Raw genomic sequence first — 23,374 nt, 5'->3', positions numbered from 1 at the left:
TTAATCACTTATTCTGCGTGCCATGGATAAAGGCCAAGGGCTCTGGGTACAGAAATGCAAGCTGAGCATTAGGAGAAATGCACACTGCTGGGTGTGAGCAGTGAACCCAGGTCCCTCCAAGTGGCACCTTTCCCACCTCTACTGCTTGAAAACTGCTGTGCAGTTCAATACACTGGAAAGCATATTTTCTAAATGAACCCACAGTACTTTATGAAGGGCTGGCTTCTCCAAACTTTTAGTTTTCTACAACTGGTCTTGATATCACTCCTCTGAGTTGGCTATTTTTTCCCAAGACTTATGTGGGTTGTTTTTTGTGTTTGGTGGTTTGTTGGTTTTTTTTTTTTTTTTTTTTTTAATCAAGGCAAAGTTAATGATTTCTCAGAGGTGCTGCTGTGCAGCGGGTGAGTACGCCATCTGTGGGTCAGTTGGATGCAGACCCCTCAGCCAGTGGCTCACTCCGTGATCTCAGGCCAGCTGCTCGCTTGCAGAGGCAGTTTCTTCAACTGTGAAATGGGATGGGTAACAGTGCCCAGCTCCTAGAGTGGCAGTGGGGTTACATTAGTGGCTGCGAGGCATTGCACAGGGCCTGGCTGAGAGGGAGCCCTCGTATGAGCTGGTCATTGCTGGAACAATCATGACTTCAGAGGGGGAGCAGGCGAGGCTGGACGGCAATGGTGAACGTGTGCTGGGTACCCGCCATGGTCACCTCCTGGCGTCGTCACAATACTACCACCAGGGTGATACTGCTCTTCCCACTTATACGAGTCGGGAGGCAAGTGCCCTGGTGAAAGTGAGGTCGCACACAATGTGTGTGTGCTTCTCACAAAGCACGACAGTCGGAAACTGGCTTCAGAGACAAAGCAAAGGAAGGTGAACTTGTTTGAACAGAAGGAGTTTCTCTCCCTTCAAGCCAAGCCAGCCTATAGGACTTCATTAAGCAGCAAAGGCGGTTCCTCCTGTCCCTGGCAAAGACAGATTTACCGGAGTGGCTCACTGTTAAGATAAAGGGTGTATACTCCCTGGCTGGGACACCTGAGCAGGGACTCTCTGCTGTCTACATCAAAGCCTCAGGACATGCAGAAATTCCCTTTGGGGCCTGACATACCACCATGAGGTCCTGCCTGCGGAGACCCAGCTGCCTGGGCCAAGGTGTCCAGTGGCCCTTGCTTTTGGCTGCGTTGATCTTCTTTCTCTTCACCCTGCCCTCCTTTGTTAAGGAGCCTAACACAAAGCCTTCCAGGTAAGATTCTGGCCCTTTCCAAGTTCTTCATAGTTCATTAGAGGAAACTGAAAAATAGCCCAGGGAGGACAGGGAACTCTGTGTCCACATGGGGGTGTCAGGAGTCAGGAATGTTGTCAAGAACCACTGGGAAGACTTGGGGGAAATGGTGAGGGGGGACCAAGTTGCCCCAGATATCATGGTGCTTGTATAGAAAGGAAATGGAGGCAGGGTGAAAAAAACAAAAAACAGTAAAACTAAATAGAAACAAAGCAAAAAAATAAATAAATAAAAACAGAGAAAGAAAACAAAAAAACAAAACAAAAATAAACAAAGAAATGGAGACAGGAGTTTGAGAACTAATGGACTGGTTCTGCAGAGACTACAGATGGAAAATAAAACCTTACCTGTCAGCTGCTCTCCCCGCCAAAAAGGCTGAAGAGCTCAGTTGGTTAGAGTGTGGTGTCATAACACCAAGGTCAAGGGTACGATCCCTTATACTGGCCAGATGCCAAAAAAGAAAGGAAGGAAAGAAAGAAAAAAATAAGACTATTTCCCCCACCCCCTGCCCCTGGGGACTGTGAGTAATAAGAGCAGCTTTGGGGTTAGTTCTTACATGCCATTCTCCATGTCCTAAAGCAAAAGGTTTATCTCGTGTATTTCACTTGTTTTAAAATCATACTTACCCTAAAAATTCAGTCAGTAAAATGTGAGACCTCCCACTTAGGAAAGCGGCTTCAATTCTGGGCCCCAGGCTAATCCTTCAAAAAGACTTCTAGACCATTTTTCTTTGAAAATAAACACATCCTCATCAGTGAGAGGCCCTTTTCTTTCCAGACTCAATTATTTTTTTTTAATTCTTTTTTTTTTTCACTATCCTTTTTTTCCCCCTCTTTTTTCTTTTTGGTGGCTGGCCAGTAAAGGGATCTGAACCCTTGACCTTGTTATCAGCACCATGTTTTAACCAACTGAGCTAACTGGTCAGCGCGTTGTTTTGCTGTTCTTAAAATTTGTAAGTAATACATGCTCTCACAGAGTCAAGAAAAATACAGAAAGGTGAAGCAGGAAGTGAGGGTCTCCCCAATATACCTCCACCTTTGTCAGCTCCTTATAATGGTGACCACTCTTAATACTTTGATGTACATAGAATTACTATATTATTATCGTAGCTAACACTTACGTAGTGTTTACTGTGTGCCAGGCCCTATTCTAAATGCTTTGTGTACATTAATCCACTAATTCTCATTATTACAAGGATACTGAGACACACTCCACTAAAGTGAGTCACCCAAGATCACACTGCTAGTATGTCTCAGGGCCAGGATTCAAACCCAGGCATTGTGGTTCCTTAGACTGTGCTCATTACCTTTATGCTATACAATCTCTCTCTCTCTCTCTCTCTCTCCCCCCCCTTTCACTATACATATTTTTCCATAGGTTGAATTTTTTAATCACACTACATCATAGACATTTTTCCGTATTAGTACGTACTGATCTATTCCCTCTTTTTTAACAGCTGCATAGCATTCCACAGAATAGATACAGTTTATTTAACAAGTCCTTATTGATTGGCACTTGGGGACTGGCACTCTGGGGCTGGCACTGGGGCTGCCACTCATTTTTCACATCCCTTTGTGCTCCTGTAAGAATTTTTTTTTTTTTTTTTTTTTTATAAAGATGACCAGTAAGGGGATCTTAACCCTTGACTTGGTGTTGTCAGCACCACACTCTCCAAGAGAGCTACCGGCCATCCCTATATGGGATCCAAACCCGTGGCCTTGGTGTTATCAGCACCGCACTCTCCCAAGTGAGCCACGGGCCGGCCCCCAGAACACACTTTAAAATATGATCTGACATACTGAGAAGGTGTTTACTGAGTGGGCTGTGGTCTGTTTGCTTCACGGTCCGGCCCTTCTTGTAAGAATTTTTGTAGGTAGATTTCTTAAACTGGAATTGCTAAGACAATGGACACATTCATATAAAATATTGATAGATACCGTTAAATTGTTCTCTCAAAACACTCCATCAGCAGGTGTAAGAGTTAACTCCTTCGATGGCAATACTGGATATCAGTCATGTTTCTAAGGTTTAATCATCTGATAAGTGAAAGTGTGTTTCTCTTTTTGATCTGCATTTCTCAGACCACTGGTGAATATGAGGATCTTTTTACGTTCATTATTAATCCTTTGTGTTTTTCTGTGAATAACCTCTTCATATCTTTTGCTCTTTGTTAAAGTTATCTTTTTCTTATTTGTAGGAATTTTTTGTGTATTAAAGATATTAACCCTTTTCTATCACGTACGTTACAATACTTGAAATGTTTTCTTCAGCCTGATATTTGCTTGTTTTTATTACGTTGCTTGTGGTATTTTAAGTCACAGAGAAGTAATTTTTATGGAGATAAAATTTGTCTATCTTTACCTTTATGGTCACACTGGACTTTGCAGTTTTTTAGGAAGGTCAGCCCCACACCACAATCGTATAAATTTTCTTATATATTTTCTACGTTGTTCTTTAAACTTAATAAGTGAAGCTTTTTTATTTTGTAAATTTCTTTAGACTGAGTTTCAATCATCAAAAGTGACATTATGGGGTCTGCCAAAGACATTAGGGATGGGAAATGGGCCACATGTTGAGTCTGCTCAATAAATTGTTTACCTAATCAAGTTCCAAAATGATGAACAGAGACAGTGAGCGCCATAGAGCAGAGAGGTCCCTGTTGAAGGTTTCAAAGAGAACATGGCATTTGAGAGACAGGCAGGGCTTGGATGAATGATCAGGGCAAGGCAGGGAGGTGAGGAGAATCTATAAACAAGAAGCCGTGTGAGAACTGGCCTCACAGAATGAAGGGCTTACCGCAGGGAAGGGAAGAAGGGTGTTTAAGAAGGGTGGGGCTAGAGGGCTGCTGCAAAAAGCTCTTAGGCAGGGAGGTGGCCTCACGAAAGTGGAATTTTAACACAATTAGTCTGTCAGAAGTGAACAGGATAGGTTAGAACGTGGAATGAGTTGTCACTTTGGCCTGACCTGCAGTTGCAACCAAGGGTGGGAGACGAGATTTCACAAGCAGATAAATGCAGACAGCGGCCACTGGAGCAAGTAAAACACGGGAAAATCAAGAGAAATTTGAAAGAGCAGCTAATAGTGGGGCAGGCAAAAGTGACTGTAAGTTTTGCAATTTACAGACTGGTCCCTCCCCCACAGTGCTGCCGGGGGCAGAGGGTGACAGTCATCAGAAGTAAAAGAGAATTGTAAAAAGTTTACCTTGGTTTATGATGGACATTACGAAGGCGGTGACACCCACATTTATGACCTGTCGTTATCGCTTCAGAACTGGAGACATTCCACACTGACCTGTGCTCCAGGAGCTTTCCCCATATTCTTTTCTGTTTTTTTTTTTTTTTTTTCTTGCTGGCTGGTACAGGGATTGAACCCTGGACCTTGGTGTTATCAGCACCAACTGAGCTAAAAGGCCAGCCTCCTGTGTTATTCTGATCTTCACAGTTGTCCAAGATTAGTACAGTATTTTTATTATTTTTCAAAAATGACAAATATGAGGTTAAAAAAAGGGTAAGCATAGTTCCACCCAGCCAGGAAATAGCAAAATGAATGTTTGAACGCAGGGAATTTGGCTCCAGATGCCGTGTTTCTTCCACTGCCTCAAACCTGTGAGCTCTCAAGAGATTTAAAGTCCAACGGGGGGGGAGAGAGTTATACGGGAAGTAAAAGAATGCACGTGACATTATTCCTAGTAATAAACAACTGTGGTAAAGTCAAATGGGACGAGAGCCAAAGGAGAAAACTGGAAAGTTTAATTCTAACCAGTGGAATGGGGAAGGAGAACCTTGTGGAGATGGGAGCATTTCCAGAATGCCTGAAGGCTGTGTGACATTTCAGCGAGCAGGGACACTGCAAACTACGGATGTGACAGGGCACAGGTCCGGCTGCCTTCCCGCTTTTGAAAACAAACCACTCTAAAGTCATACATTGGTGGGAATGGAAGTCGGCTTTTATCCAGGAATCCCGGTGACCTGAAAGAGATGTTAGGCTAACCCATCTCTCCAGTAAACCTGAAAGAGGATGGCCAGACTAAAGCCATCTCCAGGACTCAGACTTACTGAGGGATTTTTATTTACTTTTTATTTTTTATTTTTTTAAAAGATGACCGGTAAGGGGATCTTAACCCTTGACTTGGTGTTGTCAGCACCACGCTCTCCCAAGTGAGCTAACCGGCCATCCCTATATAGGGATCCAAACCCATGGCCTTGGTGTTATCAGCACTGCACTCAAGTGAGCCATGGGCCGGCCCTACTGAGGGGTTTTTAAAGAGGGGTCTGAGGGAATGGAACATGGGAAGCGACAAGCAAGAGGGAGGGGGATGTGAGCTGTGGGGGCTCCGTGCAAGGAGCCAGGTGCAAGGTCTCGCCACGGCTCCATCTGGTTTCTGCTCCCGTCCCTGCTGTTATCTCAGGGTCCTGCAGGAGGGGTGGAGTCTGCACAGCTTTAGGGATGTCTTCTTTGATTTTCCAGGGTCTGGATTGTACGTGCCTCAAGGCAAGTTCGCAACTCCAGGTTGACTGGAAAATAACTTTACATTCATGTAAATAATGTCATCTTGCCCCATAACCAAGTTTCAAATACCAGCTACCCATGAGAAAAGAGGAAACTCAGAGAAATGCATGCTAAGGGAAAATATTATGTCTTAACATTTCCCTCAGCCCAGGTGGTTTTAGGTCCCAACATGGCTTCAGTCCTGCTCACACCAGCACTCCTGAGTTCTGATTCTGGGCCCCCATCCAACAAGCCACAGAAAAGCTTCATCTCAGCTGTTCTTCCTCCTCCGCCCCATCCCCCAGGATGGTATCTAGAGCTTCAGGACATCCGATGTGCTGCCGAGGCCTGGGAGGGGGCAGCTGGTTCTTAGCCATTTCAGCCACTGTCCCTGTCTCTTGGCTCTTTCAGGTTCCTCCAAGTTAGGTGTGAGAATTTTCTGCCACTGTCTATGGTCCTATCTTCCTAGACTCTTGAGTGCAGCCATTTCCTTTTACGGGTCTTGTTAGACCCTTGGAACACTGCCAGGAAGCAGGGTGCAGGGGCCCTCTGACCTTGGGACTCACAGATCCCTCTTTTCTCTGTACTCTTCCTCCTCCTCTCACTCCACCCCACACACAATGCCTTTCCAGGGCAGGGACATGGTAACAGGAGCTAGTAAAGTCCTTCCCCCTCCTAACTTCTCCAAGATATTTTACCTATTTCACCAAATCTTGAACATGGAACTGACTCTTAACTGTTGGTAGGGTGGGTGGTGGGGGGGGGTGGTGTGAGGGGTAGGGAGGAGAACAAGGAAATAACATTGTAAAATACTGTCATATACGACTACATTTGAAAGTACAATTGGCATAGAAGAGGGATCTGGCCGTTTCTGCCCTGAGGTGCTAACAGTGGATCCTTTGAGGGGATGAGATTACAGGAGGTTGATATCCTTTTATGTTTAAATGGAGTTTCTGTTATGAGCACACATTGCTTTTATAAAAAGAAAAATAATTCATAAAAGTTCATTTCTGATTTCCGAAGACTCAGGAGAAAAAGATCCAGTTTAGGTATCATCTCCATATTGAAGTGTCCCCTTCAAGCAGCACTGTCTCCCCAGGTTGTATTCCCACTGTCTCCCATATACATGACGATTGTCATTGTACCAACGACACTTTATTGTAGCTACTTATATTCATGTCTGTTTCCCTGCTAGACTTTGAGCTTCTTAAGATCAGTGGCAATAGCTTTTTCACTTTTCATCCCTAACAGATGGCTCTGGTGCCCGGCATATAATGGCCACTCAATATTTATTTGCAGAATAAACATTGCTTTGTGTTTTCAAATTCTCAGAATTTTCCATAACGGTCGCATTTAGTTTTCAGAGCTTTTCTCTTTAATTTTTTACTTCCTTAAGGTCACATGCAAAAATGTTGTCAGTTAGTACTACAGAGCTTGTATCAAAATAGAGCAGTCCTCATGTCTTTTCCCTGTGCTGAGATCCTGATTCCCAATGCAGCTACTTAACTCTTTCTGCTGTTTCTCTTGGTACTTAACCACCATATTCCTAACTAACATGCCTAGCTTGCTGTATTTTGATTTCTCAACTTTATGTAGTTAAGTGCTATAAATGAAATATTATTAACCCATGGCCTTGAAGCCTGTCATCCCTTTAGATTGTCATCATTGGGCATATGACCCCAAAGGGAGCTGATGAGGAATCTACCCGTTGTAGTGTGTCACACAGAGTTAGCAACCGAACCAATTTGACTAGTCTGCATTTGTATAACACAGTAGTTCGTTTTTTTGTTTTTTGTTTTTTTTAAAAAAAGATGACCAGTAAGGGGATCTTAACCCTTGACTTCGTGTTGTCAGCACCACACTCTCCCAGTGAGCTAACCAGCCATCCCTATATAGGGATCTGAACCCTTGGCCTTGGTGTTATCAGCACCACACTCTCCCGAGCCGGCCCCTGACACAGTAGTTTTTTAAGTGCCTTTTATACACTGGCTTGTAAAGCCCACACAACAGTTTTGTGAGACAGGTATTAAAATTCTCATTTAATGAATGAGGAAATGGAAGCTCAAAAGGCTCTGTGGTTCACCCAAGACCATGAGGCTAGTCAGGGGAAGGGCTGGGCTGGAACTCAGCGGGGGCTCCTTCCGTCCCAGCTTGCTCCATCTGTTTACCAAGTGCCGAGAAGTTTGTTTTCTCTCAGACTCAAGTTCAACACTTCAGACAACTTGAATATAGCCAGTGGAGTTTAAGAGGTTAAGTCATGGGTAGGTGACAACTATGACACACCTGATGGCTGCCCTCATGTTACCTTGCAGGGGACTGGCTCAATTTACTCCAATATCTCCCTGTGTTATCAGGAAGCAGGAACGGTAAAAACCTGATCCTGGCATTATGGAATACTGCCAGGGCTGTGGGATCCTGCACAGGGACTCAGGGAGCTGCTCCTGCCCAGGCAGCAGGACAGCTGTAACCTCTACTCCTTTTCTCTTCTACTCTTTCCTTTCCTGATAGGAGACTTTGTGGGGTGGAGAGATACAGTGCAGGGAAAGGAAAGGAATGTTTTTTTCCTCAAGGTAATTATCTCAAAAATGCCAGGATAAAAATGTCACCTGAACTTGAGATAATTCCTGAAATATTTTACTCTCAGGTGTGATTATCCCCTTTGTACCAGATATAGGTTATAGAGATTGACTTTGCTTTCAACAACTTCACTTTGGAAATGAGAATTCCTAGCCACTGAGCCACAGGTCTCTTCCTGGTGTCTGTAATTCTCAGCCTATCCCTGCCATTGTCTTGCTTAAAACATTTTTTAGCTGTTTAGGTGGGTCCCACGCACCCCCACCCCTATTCAAGGTCTTCTCTAGTCTCTTTGACTCTCATAACTCATGCGTATGAGTCTGAGGAGAGCTCTGTGTTTGTGTATGTATCTGTGTATTTTGGGGAGAGAGGACATCTAACTTTCAAACCAGTTTACTGTCATTCTGACCCACAGTGAGTTCAGTTGGGTGAAGGGCATCTCAGAGAATGCTCGGGATGCCTCTGTTCAGGGGGAGCTTTGGAAATTGGGTCCAGCCACTGGAGCATTATGAGCAATGACTTAATCATTTTTCTTCTGAATGTTTTCTCTTTAGTTCTGAGAATACGTTATCCAAATTAATATCTCCTCATTTGGCTGAAAACAGACAAATAAACAAATTGGCTTTAAATTGAAAAAAGAACACTCAATAACAACAGAATACAGATTTCTGCAAGTTTTCCAGCACACAAAGAGGATTAAGGCAATCATACAGCTTTTAATCATGGAAGCAGCTCATAAACACGTTTAAAATTTCAAAGTGAAGTTCTAAAATGTAACTCATTCATTCGCATGCGGAAAACTTTCAGGACTTCCCAGGAAAAATAAACTTTGAAGTTTGAAAAGAAAAGCAGAACAGCTGGTTTCCGTTTCAGTAAAACAGGAGACTATGAGGAGCTAATCAAACACCAGAGGGGAACTGGAACAGCCTACATGGACACAAGGAGTTTTGGAAGCTCCAGGCCCGGCTGACCACCCAAGGCAGGAGCAGCTCAAGGCAGACGCTCCACAGCCGGGAGCGAGGAAGGACAGCGGGGAGCAACCAAGAGTGGGTTTGTTCCCCGTGCAAGGAGAAGCAGAATTAAAGCTGGGGGGGCCTCACCTGTAACCCAGAAGAGGAAAGCACACCCCAACTGAGGTCCCTGAGATAAAATGAGGGAATGAGCGGCAAAGTTGGTGGTGAGGATTGTTGAGACACAGTCCAGGACTCAAGGATGTGAGTAAAGGCGAGTCTGCGTGAGCAGCCACTCAGCAGCGGCGGGTGCACCTGACCTGGAGCCTCCTCCAGTCTCTGTACCGTAGAATGGGGGAATCGGGGATCTTTTGAGCTCTTTTCTCATCCTCAATAAAATAATCTTTTACTAGGGCTGGCCCGTGGCTCACTCGGGAGAGTGTGGTGCTGACAACACCAAGGCCACGGGTTCAGATACCTATGTAGGGATGGCCGGTTAGCTCACTTGGGAGAGCGTGGTGCTGACAACACCAAGTCAAGGGTTAAGATCCCCTTACCGGTCATCTTTAAAAAAAATAAAAAATAAGAAATTTAGAAAAAAAAAATAACAATCTTTTACTCCTACTGGCTTTATTAGTGAGTGAGTTTTGATTGGGGTATTATTCCTAAAGTTCAGTCTGGATAGCCTCTTAAACATCCTAGTTAACATCAATGTGCCCCTGTGTTATCTCCTGTACTGTACTCTTGGGGAAATAGTGCTTGGCTGCAGGCATGAATAAACTTTGTTTTGTTTTTGGCAGCTTTTTTAAATTTTTGTTTTTGTTTTGCTTTGTTTTGTTTTTTGGAACACAAATGAACTTTGAACCTCTTGCATTTCTTTGCTTCCAGGTTCCCCTTGGTGATGTGTACTTAAGAATATAGAGGGAGGAGGTTGCCAGATAATTATTCTTTGGTTTCTTTTATTGAATACAGCGGTGTGATCCCTGTTAATGATAAATTTGTTTGTTTGTTTGTTTATTATAAAAGATGACAGGTAAGGGGATCTTAACCCTGGACTTGGTGTTGTCAGCACCACGCTCTGCCAAGTGAGCAACTGGTCATCCCTATATAGGGATCCGAACCCTTGGCCTTGGTGTTATCAGCACCACACTCTCCCAAGTGAGCCACGGGCTGGCTCTTAAATTTATTTTTTAAGATGCAATATTTTACATTTTTACCTCCCAAGTAGGTCAGATTTCTGAAATTAAATTGTTCTTTGCTTGGTTGTGATCTACGATTGATTTGCCTGTTTCTCTGGACAAGAGGCCCTTAATAGAAGAAAGCTCCTGACCTCAGCCCTGCCAACAGTGTACAAGGTCAGGACCACACAGGGTCTGAGCAAGGTGAATACAGGGCACTCAGCACATGGGCACAATTTCAGCAATCAGTAAATGCCATGCATGATAATAAGAAAATACTTATACAAACACCCACATTCCTAGCAATCATAGGTGTATTTAATTATAGGGAAGTAAATGAAACTTAATTACATAATTTTGTCACTACCTGGGTCATTGCTGGGACTTCCTGTAAAACTTTTGTTTGGTTGGTTGGTTGTTTTTTTTTTTTTTTGGTGGCTGGCCAGAAAGGGTGTTATTAGCTTCCTGTAAAACTTTTTTTTTTTTTTTTTAAAGATGACCAGTAAAGGGATCTTAACCCTTGACTTGGTGTTGTCAGCACCACGCTCTCCCAAGTGAGCCAACTGGCCATCCCTACATAGGTATCTGAACCCGTGGCCTTGGTGTTATCAGCACCACACTCTCCCAAGTGAGCAATGGGCCGGCCTTGGGTTCCTGTAAAACTTAAGTGGAAAGTATGGGGTCTTGGAGCTGGTGAAGGTGGGTGTTGGTTGGGTATGTGCGTTGTGGGGCGGGGTCCCTAAAGGAAGCTGGTTTATCCTCCTGCATTTAGTTGTTTCCTCTAAGGCTGTGGGCTTCCTGGTGTGGCTGGTGTTTTGATGTGAGCTGTACAGTGTGAATGTAAGTGCGTTTTGTATTTGATGTGTCGCAGTGTAGGGTGCAAGTATCTGTGTGTTGTGTTTGTTAAGGGGATTATTGTGTGTCGCGTGAGTGTGGTTCTGTTATGTGTGATGACTGAGTGTTTTATGTGTTGCCTCCTTGGTCTATTTTTTTGGTGTGTTGGTTGTGCAGATTTGGTGTTTTGGTTGTGTGTCTTGAGGTCGGGTGTGTTGATTGTATATTATAGTATTATGCTGTGTGTTTTGGCAGGTTGCTCTGTTGGTTGTGTGCATTGGTGTGTTCCTGTCAAGTCAGAGGCATCAGTTGTACATATATGTGCTGTGTTGGTTGTGTGGGTATGTGCATTTGCATATTGCTCCGGGGGTATGTAGCAGTGTTTGGGTGGCCCTGCAGGTTTGGCCTATACTGAGTAACCTAAAATGGGAGCTCCCTGAGCCTTGACTCTGCCCCACCCTTTGGCCACTGGAGAACCCAGGGCAGCAGTGGCCCTTTGTCCAGCCACAGGAAGGTCACACGCTCCCTCCTTCTGTAGGGACCTGGGGAGGGGCACAGACTATCCAGCCTCCCATTCATTGTTCTGGGGCTTCCTTGAAAAAGAGGATGGGAGGCGAAAGTTGGACCCAGGCCTGGACCGCTACACTCCTTGAAACAACCCAGGAACCTAGCACAGAAGACTCAGGATGGAGGGCTGGCGATTTTGCAGATGGGGAAACTGAGGTCCAGAATGGGAAAGGCAGAGAGTTTGAAGCCCCCACACCCTTCATGGGGAGTGGAAAAATAAGAACCCTGGAAGGACACAAAACTGTATATTCTGTTCCCATTTCTTGAGTGTTTATCATATGCTAAGAAGTGAAGTGTCATACCCTGAGAGTTAAGTTCAAATTTTGTGCCCATATTGCATACCAGGAAACTGAAGACCATAAGACAACAATTCATTATTCAACAAATAATATTCTAATTATTACTCTATTCCAAGTACTGTGCTGTGTGACCTTGCACAGGTTGCTCACCTTCTCTGTGCCAGAGCCTAGTTCAGCTTTGGGACACAGCAGTGACCCAAGGATTCCTGCTCTCCTAGAGCTCACAGCCTGGGAAGGGAAGCGGGGAGCAGGGAATGGACAATACCCAGGAAAACAAAGATCATTTCAGATGGTGATAAATTCAAAGGATAGTTAAGAGCAGGGGAACTTGAAAGAAAGTATCCAAGAGAGGGGTGGTCTGAGAAGGCCTCCAAGGAGGTGAGCTGTGACCTGAGACCTGAAGAATGAGAAATCTTGCAAAGATCTGGTTAATAAGTGTTCTAGGTGGAGGGGACAGCTAGGGTCAGGCCCTTGAGGCAGGACGAGTTAGTTTAGTAAAGGAGGCCCTGGGGCCAGTGAGAGAAAGAGGGCAGGAGATGCAGCTAGTGGTGGTGGGCAGAGGCAGCAAGCAGCCAGGGGAAGGGTTTGGATTTTAAAAAAAGGAAAAACTTAAAGGAGTCATCAATCAGTTGTATCATTTGCACACAAAATAGCCCTTCAGGGAGTCAGTGGACCACTCTTGCCTCTAGATTGGCTTTCAGAGAGGAGTGCCTTAGCTCTTGAGGGCCCACGTGACTGCTGAGCAGCTGGTCAGCTCTCCATACGTGCCGTCTGTATAATGTGAAAGACCACCCCTGCCTCCTCATCACTCCCAATCCCAGACGTGTTAACGTGCATGCCAGCCAGGCAGCCCCATCCGAGCAAACGTTCAAGATGGGGAAAACGTTGTTCAACAGAATTCCTCTCAGCAGAGTGCTGCAGGAGTTTGGACGGAAAACTTCCACAGGCCTCTTGAGATTGGGGGTAAGAAACAGAAGTGGGGGTGAATCCACCAAGAGGCTTCACTGAGTAACAAGAGCTGTTCGCTAGGTTTTTGCTTTGTTGAGTAGATCAGAGGTGAGTCCTCTTTTACCACCACCAGAAAAAGCATTCCAGGATGGAATCAGATTGTGCTCAGCACCCCACCCACTTCCTTCCTTCAGCACCACCCACCCCAGCCACCTTCCGCTTGAAATGCTTCAATACTTCTCCTGAACAAGTGGAAAAATGGTAAACTTCGTAATCTCACATGCAGTGCGAATCATCATCCAGCCCTGCCTCCCCTGCCCTGCACTGTTCTGTAGTTATTCAACAGCCCCCGCCCACCGTGGGTCTCATGCTTCTAGGACGGAAACTGCCCCCTCCCAACTCCTACTCTGTGGAGGAAAAGCTCCTCTGGGAAGCCTTCCTCGCTCCCAGGCAAGGCAGACAGAGCCCCGTCCTTCATGTGCCCCCCAGGTTCACACATCCCCCAGGCCGTGTGATTACAGTACTTGTTTACCCACTGTCTCTCCCTAGACTTCCTCTTGCTTGTGGCTGGGAAACACACCTTTCATCTGTGATCTCCAGCATCTAACCTGTGATGTGGCCAATACAGTGAGCTCTTGACAAATATTTGTTGAGCATATGTATTTTTCCTAACTATGCCAACAAGCAAGAGTTTGTTTTTAAGGGGGATTTGACTCCTGATATGTTTGAAGCAAATCTTTAAGGCAGACCTTTCAAAATCAAGGTTGGCAGCTAATGGCCTTACTTACATGAATGTGTCTCCTAATTCCTTGTGAACAAGGTTACCTTGGCTACTTACGCTTCATTTAAAAAAAAAAAAAAGTCAACTGAGTCACACAGACATTAGATGAAAGGGTCACACAGACTCATTCTTGGAACTCAGTGATGGGGGATGGTAGGGTACACTGGTGGCCCAGGGCTAAGCACAGGGCACTGGGGTACAGCACTAGGGAAATTTTTCAGCTCCGGTCTTTGCATCCAGTTCCAGCTCCCCGAACTCCTTGCTATTGCCAAGGTTTCTTTATTGGTCAGAGGTGAGTTTCCAGACGCATTGCCAAAGGGTGCAGTGCAATTTTGGGTAGTGGATGGTGATACCCCTTCCCTCATCTCCTCCTGCCTGAGGCACAAGAATAAATACTAGTTGTGCTTAGGACCTGTTTCTACAATCTTCAGCCTTCAACAAAATTTGCCTCTGTCCCTAGGTATCAACATATGCAGAACATTAAAGAAAGGTCTCTAGAGACACTACCAAAGGCGAAGTCCGCGTCACCCACAATGGGAAGGAGGGCAACCGACCATGTAGAGTCAGAGCAAGAGGACAGTGTCCTCGACACACAGCCCCAGCCCACAGCCCACAGCGCTGGAGGGAGCAGAGGAGCAGGGGCTGACCAGGCACCGCCGGAGAAGCAGGGCACAGAGCCTGGCACAGCAAACACGGCTTTACTGAAGAGTCAGGAAAAAGAGAAAACCGTGCTGGACACACTGTCACCAAGAGGTCAAGACGCGAGGATGGTCTCTGAAGGGCCAGAGGCCCCATCACTGAAGAGTCAGGACCTGAAGACAACCAAAGGCAGGGGAGTCCAGGATGGGAAGCTGACAACCACGAGGGTCGTGGTAATGAAGAAGCAGGGCAGAGCGGCGACCACGGCAAAGACGCTCATGCCAGGAAGTCAGGACCAAATATTGACCACCGCCGGAGCAGTGTCCACGAGGACGAGAAAGAAAGGAACGACCACAGTCGTTGTCCCACCCAAGGAGAAGCAAGCCCAGGTCACCCCACCCCCTGCCCCTTTCAAGAGCGCCACTGCACGAAGAGGCCAAGGACTGAGGGCCACCAACTTCAAGTCCGAGCCTCGTTGGGATTTTGAGGACAAGTACAGCTTGGATGTGGGGGGCCCGCAGACGGTGAGTTTTTGCCACTACCCCCTCCCTTATGCCTTCCTGCTCTGAAGCCCCTCCTGAAAGGCAGCCCACACCCACCAGGCTCATCCTGTCCCGCCCACGCTCATCATGCAGCACAGCGAGCGCCCTACGCTGCTCTCCTCCCATCCTTCCTTCCTATGGTGGCCAAAATGGGGGAGGAGAAGGAAGGCCCCAGAATCCCGGTGTGCACAGCACAGGACAGTGAGCGAGGCGGGGCCTGCCCTGGAGTCCCGAGGAAGGTCTGGAGAGTCATCAGTCTGGGGTAAGAGGGTGTGATCTGCTCTGGGGCTTGACACCAGAATCTTCATCTTCTGGTAGGAGGAGGGAGCAGGATAACAGCAGAGAACACCCCAACCAAAGCCAGCCCTAATCCCCAAGAATGCCTTGTCTTCCCTGCAAAGCCAATTCCACAGCTTTCACTGTCTTCCAACCCTAAGAAGAACCACCTGGGCTTAACCACTCCCACCCACAGAGTGCTTCTTGCAAACCCTGGCTCGCTTTCTGCTCCCTGCACCCTGCACCCCAGCCTGTGGTCAATGGCCTTCCTGGGCCTCTCCCTGCCTAACCTAGTCCTCTTGCACATAGACGTGCCCTGACTCTGTGAAGGTCAAAGCATCCAAATCACAGTGGCTCCAGAATCTCTTTCTGCCCAACCTCACCCTCTTCCTGGACTCCAGACGCTTCAACCAGAGTGAGTGGGACCGCCTGGAGCACTTCGCACCGCCCTTCGGCTTCATGGAGCTCAATTACTCCTGTGAGTCCTAATGCCAGGAGGAGTCTGCTGGGTGTGCACGAGGAGAGGGCAGAGGGAAGCTGCTTTCTGTCTCTGGTCTGCCTCTTCCCTGGGGGCCACCAGACCTGGGAGAAATGATGGGCTGGATTCCTGTCCCAGGGCTCTGAACGTTCTCCCCTCCCCCACCCCGCCTTGTTCCAGTGGTGCGGGACGTGGTGACACGCTTCGCTCCAGTGCCCCAGCAACAGCTGCTCCTGGCCGGCCTCCCTCCTGGAAGCCCCAAGTGTATCACTTGTGCTGTGGTGGGCAACGGGGGCATCCTGAACAACTCCCACGTGGGCCAAGAGATAGACAGTCATGACTACGTGTTCCGGTAAGTTGTCCCACTCCAAGCTCCCTTTCCAGCCCCTCTCCTGCAGGTGTGGGTTCTTCTGAGAGAACTGATAGCAGGTTCCTGCCTGTATCTGGAAGGTGGAATTCCTGGGCTCTCTTGGTGTATATATAACCGCTGCCTCCCCCGTTTCTCCTTTCCCCGTCTACCTCAATGCTATTCCCCTCCTCCACTCAAGTGTCCTGTCTGATTTTGTCTTTCTGTACAGATTGAGTGGAGCTCTCATTAAAGGCTACGAACAGGATGTGGGTACCCGGACATCCTTCTATGGCTTTACTGCCTTCTCCCTGACCCAGTCACTTCTTATACTGGGCAATCGAGGTTTCCAGCACGTGCCTCTGGGGAAGGTGAGCAAAGAGGAGCGGGCCTGGCCACACACAGACTCCGGATAAGGGTGGGTGAGGGTGAGACAGGGAGAGGAGCGTTTTGTGTCTGGATGGAGGCTGTGGCTGGTACAGGCTCTGTTCACATGAGGGGCAAGAGCAGGGAGGACAGCCAGACTAGGCCAGAGAAGAGCAAGTGGGCAGTCTGCAGGCAGAGCTGGGCCACCGCAGCCTGCGGTCCTGAAGGCAGTACTCCTGGACCACTCATTGTCCTTGGTCCTCAGGACGTCCGCTACCTGCACTTCTTGGAAGGCACCCGGGACTATGAGTGGCTGGAAGCTCTGCTTCTGAATCAGACCCTGGTGAAAAAGAACCTTTTCTGGTTCAGGTACCCACTTGCCCTCCCCCACCCCCTTACCTCAGGCTGAACTGTGTAGTGAGCAGCTGTAAAGGGTCGAACAGGTGGGGACGGCCTTAGCTATCGCCCGGAGATGGGGTACCAGTCATGCCCATGATCTTGATTTGGCCAACACCAGGCAGGTAAGGGAACTGAGTCTGAGTGACCCATTCCCGATCACAGGCACAGGCCCCAGGAAGCTTTTCGGGAAGCCTTGCAACTGGACAGATACCTGTTGCTGCACCCAGACTTGCTCCGATACATGAAGAACAGGTGAGAGCAGAAAGCACGTGGAGGGCCCACGTCCCTCTTATCGTTGCAGACTCCTGACAGTTGGGGATTTGGGGTATTTCACAGGTTTTTGAGATCTAAGACCCTGGATACTGCCCACTGGAGAATATACCGCCCCACCACTGGGGCCTTCCTGCTCCTCACTGCCCTTCAGCTCTGTGACCAGGTAAGGCTCAACTTCAGGAGCAGGAGTACCTGTAGAAACAGCTCCGGGGCTATTCCTGGACCTGCTCAGCAATGGATGCTGCTGAGCTGGGTACATGCCTCTGACAGGGAGGGGGAGTGAGCATGAGTGTGGGTGCATGCATGTGTGCATGTGCATCCGGGGACCTGCACCCAGACTCCCAGGGATGAAACCAGGATGAAGGGATTCCCGACCCCCACCCCACCCACAGAGTTAGCCCATGAGAAGAAGCCTGGGAGGCAGCAACTGCAGGCCCTATTTCTCCTCCAACCTTTACACAGGTGAGCGCCTATGGCTTCATCACTGAGGGCCATGAACGCTTTTCCGATCATTATTATGATAAGACATGGAAACGACTGATCTTTTACATAAACCATGACTTCAAGTTAGAGAGAGCAGTCTGGAAGCGGTTACATGATGAGGGTGTAATCCGGCTGTACCAGCGTCCTGAAACTGCCAAAGCAAAGAACTGACTGGAGCCTGGGCTGTGTAGTCTCTGCACCTGTTCCACGTCACGGGTGCAGTGGGAGTGTTGAGGCTCTTCTACCATTTTCCCAGGGCTCGGACCAGGCTCCAAGCCCTTCAAGACTTATAGAGGAGGAGACTCCCTCAAGATGGCAAATGATTGATGGACGTTTGGAGTCCTTTGGAAAATTGGTATAGGTTCTGATGGACCTTCCTGAGACCAGAGATTTTTAACCAAATGGGATGATGAGTGGTCAATACCACAGATTTCTGCTGAAAATCCTCATCACTTGACCAAAAGCTACTTGGTACAGAGCAAATAGCCCGAACTTACAGAGACATGTAGATTTGGTGTTTTTTTTTTTTTTTTTTTTTTAAAAAGATGACCGGTAAGGGGATCTTAACCCTTGGCTTGGTGTTGTCAGCACGAGGCTCTCCCAAGTGAGTGAACCGGCCATCCCTATATAGGGATCCGAACCCGTAGCCTTGGTGTTATCAGCACCGCACTCTCCCGAGTGAGCCACGAGGCGGCCCTGTAGATTTGGTTTTAATTCCAGATCTTCTATTTAGCAATTGTGCAATTTGAAGGCATTACTTAATTTCACCACAGATTGTCTAGAGGACCCTCCTGGAAGGGTCAGATAACTCCTGGAAGGGTCTGCACTCTTACTTGCCTTTGAGTTATTTGACAATTCTGTGCGTTGTAGAAAACTAATAGCAATACAAAAGATTCTTGCCCATGGAGATGCAAATAAATTTTGTACAATGAAGATGCAATTAATTATTACCCCATGGAGACTGAGCAGTTTTGCACTTAGTAGCAAATTCATTTCAGCATTCCTGATTACCTATACGTGTGTCTGTCCTTCCGATTCTCCTTTGAACCAGTTTTTGCACCTTACTGGTTCCTTCATTAATTAATGAGTTAAATAAAATCTTTGAAATGTGTTTATTTTATATTTGTCTAAGTCATGGTTTTACCCTTTAAAATATTATCCTTTAGCATTTCCTTAGGACAGGTTTTCTAGTCTGTAAAATGTCTCTTAGGGTATTCATTTCTTTTTTTTTTATTATTCAAAAGATGACCGGTAAGGGGACCTTAACCCTTGACTTGGTGTTGTCAGCACCACACTCTCCCAAGTGAGCTAACCGGTCATCCTTATATGGGATCCGAACCCGTGGCCTTGGTGTTATCAGCACCACACTCTCCCGAGTGAGCCACGGGCCGGCCCAGGGTATTCATTTCAACAAGGATTTTTAAAATAACTGCACGTATAAAGCCTGGAACAACAAGGAACTCATTTTCTTCCCCTGTCATTCACCTATCTTCCCATCAACCTGCTCTCTTTCTCAAACCCCGTGTGAGAATTTGAGCTAAGCCAGACACTTCAGTTCATCTTACCCTTTGACATCTATCTCCAGGATTTGAACTGTGTAGCCTAGAAGATTCTAAGGATCCTAACAGAATAAGGGCCCTCAATAAGAGGGGTGGAAGGCACACACACACAAACACACAAAAAGCTGTCCTTTAGACTTATGGCTCTGGGTTCCAATGAGTTGGTGGATTTCCTTTACTCAAAAAGGGTGCAATGCCAGCTCCCAACAACAGGCAGCGGCACCTCGGCACTCCTTTGCTGTACTGCATGGCTGCCAGCCCCTGCTCCTGAGCTTTCCTCATGGGTGAGAGGAAGGATCCAGGGGAAGCTTGGTGTAGTGGATTGAATTATGTCCCCCCAAAACTCATTGAAGCTTGAATTGTGTCCCCCAAGTTTTATGTATTAGAAACTTAGCCCCCACTGTGACTGTTAAGAGGGTGGGAAATCCTATTATGGGAATTGAAAGGTGGAGCCTTAAAGAGGTGATTGGATTGTAGGACCATGCAGTAGTGAATGGATTAAAAATGGTGGTCAAGGGCATGGTACTGAGGGCTTTATAAGAAGAGGAGAGTCTGTCTTCCTGGCTGTCTTCCACCATCTTGCAATGTGAGACCCCTGGGTCACTGTCACCACCACCACCAGATGGACTTTGGGTTTTCCAGCCTCAGAAACTGTAAGCAAATAAATGTTGTTTTTCTTTACAAATCACCCAGTTCCAGGTATTCTGTTATAGCAACACAAAATAGACTAATACACTTGGGATGGACAAAGCCGACTGTAGCAGGGCCCTGCTGGGGGTGTATTTGAGGGAGAGGGACCAGTCACTGCTGCAGTAGATGATCCAATGTTGACTCCTCAAAAGGAAGAGCTGGTGCAGAGTGGGGCCAGAAAATTGTCCACTTCAGACCAGCAACCTGAAGGACAAAGCTGAGTGTAGGGCTGGGAGGAGCAAGAGGCAAAGGTGCAGAGGGGAGAGCATGGGACTCGGGATGCTCCAGCCTGTCACCCAGAACTGCAGTCCTGGGCAGGACAGGCAATCCTGGGCAGGACAGGCGTGGAGAAGATCTGCCCATGCCCCCAGGAGCTGGATCAGGTAGAGGAGGTTGCCCTGGGAGGCCTTTGTGCCCACAGCTGAAGGTCGGATGGCCCAAGGGTCACCCCTTCCCAATGCCCTGCACCCAGTGAGAGGCAAGTGGGCACAGACCAACCCACAGTGTCCAGGCCAGGGGCTCCCACAGCCTAAAGCCAACTTCTCCGGTCTGGAGAGTAATAAATGCTTTCCCCATCAAGACATTAGCCACCACAGCTTTGGGACTTGGGCACCACATCTAGTTAGGAGAAAAGATGAGTACACAGGCAGAGAGGCCCTTTACCCTCATATTTGCCTCCTCAAATTCCAACAAAAATGCCAAAATAGTTTTTCTAAAACCAACATTGATACTAAAATTCATACAGAAGAATAAACAGGTAAGAATACCTAGAAATATCTAAATAAGAGAAGCTAAGAGAGAGGTCTAGTTCTATCGAATATGGACATACTATAAGGCCTCTATAATTAAAACAGTGTGGTACTGAGGCATGAATACACAGACTAGTGGAATGGAATAGAAAGTCCAGAAATAGACACAAGTACACAGGGAAATCACTGGGTTTGTGATTAATGGTGATCAATCAGGTAGCCATTTGGAAGGAAATCAAACTAGATCTATAACTCCCATCATACAAAAGAATAAATTCCAGATGGTTCACAGATATAAATGTTAAAAATGAAATGATAAGAGTGAGAGAGGAGGTGCTCAGTTTCCCTGGGCTCAGGATTCAGGACATGACTCTGGGTTTCAAGTCATTCCTCAAGATTGCCAGGCTCTCCTTTAGTCCCTCCCCTAGAGGAAAGTTACTGTCCCTAGTTAAACCTATTTTCAGCATCAACATGAGGAAATTGAGAACTCAGGGGGCTGGCTTATGCAAATCCAATGGCTGAGCATGCTCAGTAGGAAAGCTAAATGACCTTCCACTAGGGGTGCTAAAGAGCACAGAATGTTCTTGAATGTATCTGGTACATGTGGTGGGATCTGACCAATGAACATGCTCCAAAAAGGAGACCAATTGAGCCTGTGCAAGACTAATGTTACTGTAACTGGCAACCAACCTCTCAAATGAATATTCATTAGACAGAGAAACTATAAAAGCCAAATCCCAGCAGAAGGCAGGGCTGTTGCTCACTCTCCTGGGTCAAAACTGCACTCTGCCTGTATCAAACTCTCTTTGTATCAAACTTACTTTCAGCAAGCAGCTGCTCACTCTCTTGAGCCAACCTGCACTGTGTACTGAACTTTGCTGTTTTTCTTGCTTTTGTGTTAAACTTGCAGTGGGCCCTGCTCAGTCTCTGGAGCTATGCCACACTCTGTGAAATCTGTATCTGTTATTCATTTTATTAAATCTGTTCTCATTTTCTACTGTGACTCTGCTCTTGAATTCTTTCCTGTGGCAGAATCAAGTACCTGGTAAGATGGGGTGGGTGGAGGCCAACCACCAGGCCTCCCAGACCCTTCCTCCAACATCAAGAGTACTAAGAATTCATGGGTAAATACCTCTTTAACCAGAATGTAAGAAAAAGTTTTCTAACTATGACTCAAAATCCAGAGGCAGTACAAGATTAACACATTTTACTACATAAAAATAATAGTTTTGCATGGCAAAAAATCACCATAAGATCAAAAGACGAATTAAAAACTGAGAGAAAATGTTTGCTATATACACCATGGATAAAAAGTTAATATCCTTCACATATAAAGGATTTAAAGGACGTCGAGGGAAATAAGACCAAAACCCCAATAGAAAAATGGACAAAAAATGTGAACAGCAACTCCCTCAAAAAAGATATAAAAATAGCCCTTAAACATGTAAAAAATGTTCAACTTGATTCATAAAAAAAGAAATGCAAACTAAAATTACTCTGCAATACAATTTCTCGCCTATCAGATTTGCAGAAATTAAAAAGCTTGTTGGCATGTCCATGGGGAAACGGGAACTTTTGTAATAGCTAGTGAGAATACAAATTGATGTAGCCCTCTGGAGGGGAATTAGGCAATATCAAACAAAACTACATGTGTGTTTACCTTTTGACCAAACAATCCTATACTTAGGAATTTACCCTGAAGATATATCACCAACAATAAGAAAATTAATTTGCACAACGTTATTCACAGCAGCATTGTTCGAAATTACAAAATATTGGAGACACAGGAGATGTAAACTTAAAGAATGATAACATCCACACAGTGGAGTACCCTGCAGCTAGAAAAAAATGAGGAAGATCTGTGTGAACTGAGGTGGAATGATTTCTAGGATATATTGTTAAGTTAAAAAAAAAAGGAAAGACAACAGAGCATTTATAGTACTTATATCTTTTACATAGGAAAGAAGAAATAAGAAAATATGTGTGCATCTGCTTATGTTTGCAAAAAGAAACATGAAGAAAAGATACTCCAAAACCTAGTAAGATTGGTTACCTGAGGGGGGTAAATAGGAATAGCAAAAGGGTGGAAGGGATGAGCGGGTGGAAGGGGTCAGAGGAGAGAGTGGCACTACTCTGAGTACACCTTTTTGCACAGTTTTGCACTTGTGCTTTACATACTCAAAAAATAATAATGAAATCAACAGGATGGGGGGAAATCCTAAAATGGAATGCAAAGGAAAGTAAATGAACCTAACTATATTAAAATGCTATTCATAACCACACAGAAGGGGCAAAACTATATTTCAACCACGTATCCTCAGAAGACAAAAAGAACAGCCAACATTGAACTCTAGTTGATGGATAGGTTTGTATCTCACAGCACCATGGCTTGCTAATTCTGAAAGGACTTTCAATGTATTATAGGATTAAGTAAATAAGCAAATATGTTAAGGATAATGGGAGCTAAGTTTCTCATTGTCAGAATAGAAAGTTACAAACTTGGAAAGAGGCAAAACTATAATAAACAATAAAATCTATGGTGTTGGACTAGAATTGGAGATAATAGTATGAGTTCATGATTTTAGATAGATAAATAGATGGGTAGATAGAATTATATGTGTAGGGATATGTATACATACATGTATGCATGTATAAACACACACATATACATATATT

General features: G+C 46.0%; 1 protein-coding gene across 1 annotated transcript; it reads left to right on the top strand.

Moving 5' to 3' along the window:
- The first annotated feature begins 1,109 nt into the window (after positions 1 to 1,109).
- On the top strand, positions 1,110 to 17,878 carry ST6GALNAC1 (ST6 N-acetylgalactosaminide alpha-2,6-sialyltransferase 1). Its single transcript, XM_063081442.1, has 9 exons — positions 1,110 to 1,240; positions 14,359 to 15,061; positions 15,665 to 15,833; positions 16,014 to 16,185; positions 16,412 to 16,550; positions 16,811 to 16,914; positions 17,107 to 17,196; positions 17,281 to 17,380; positions 17,680 to 17,878. The coding sequence occupies exons 1-9, from the start codon at positions 1,110 to 1,112 to the stop codon at positions 17,869 to 17,871; spliced, it is 1,800 nt and encodes a 599-aa protein (XP_062937512.1). The 3' UTR covers positions 17,872 to 17,878.
- The last annotated feature ends 5,496 nt before the right edge of the window (positions 17,879 to 23,374 follow it).

Source organism: Cynocephalus volans, chromosome 16 (assembly GCF_027409185.1).
Source record: "Cynocephalus volans isolate mCynVol1 chromosome 16, mCynVol1.pri, whole genome shotgun sequence".
NCBI lineage: Eukaryota > Metazoa > Chordata > Mammalia > Dermoptera > Cynocephalidae > Cynocephalus > Cynocephalus volans.
The sequence above is the reverse complement of the archived record's forward strand: the minus strand, read 5'-3'. Positions and strand labels throughout refer to the sequence as shown.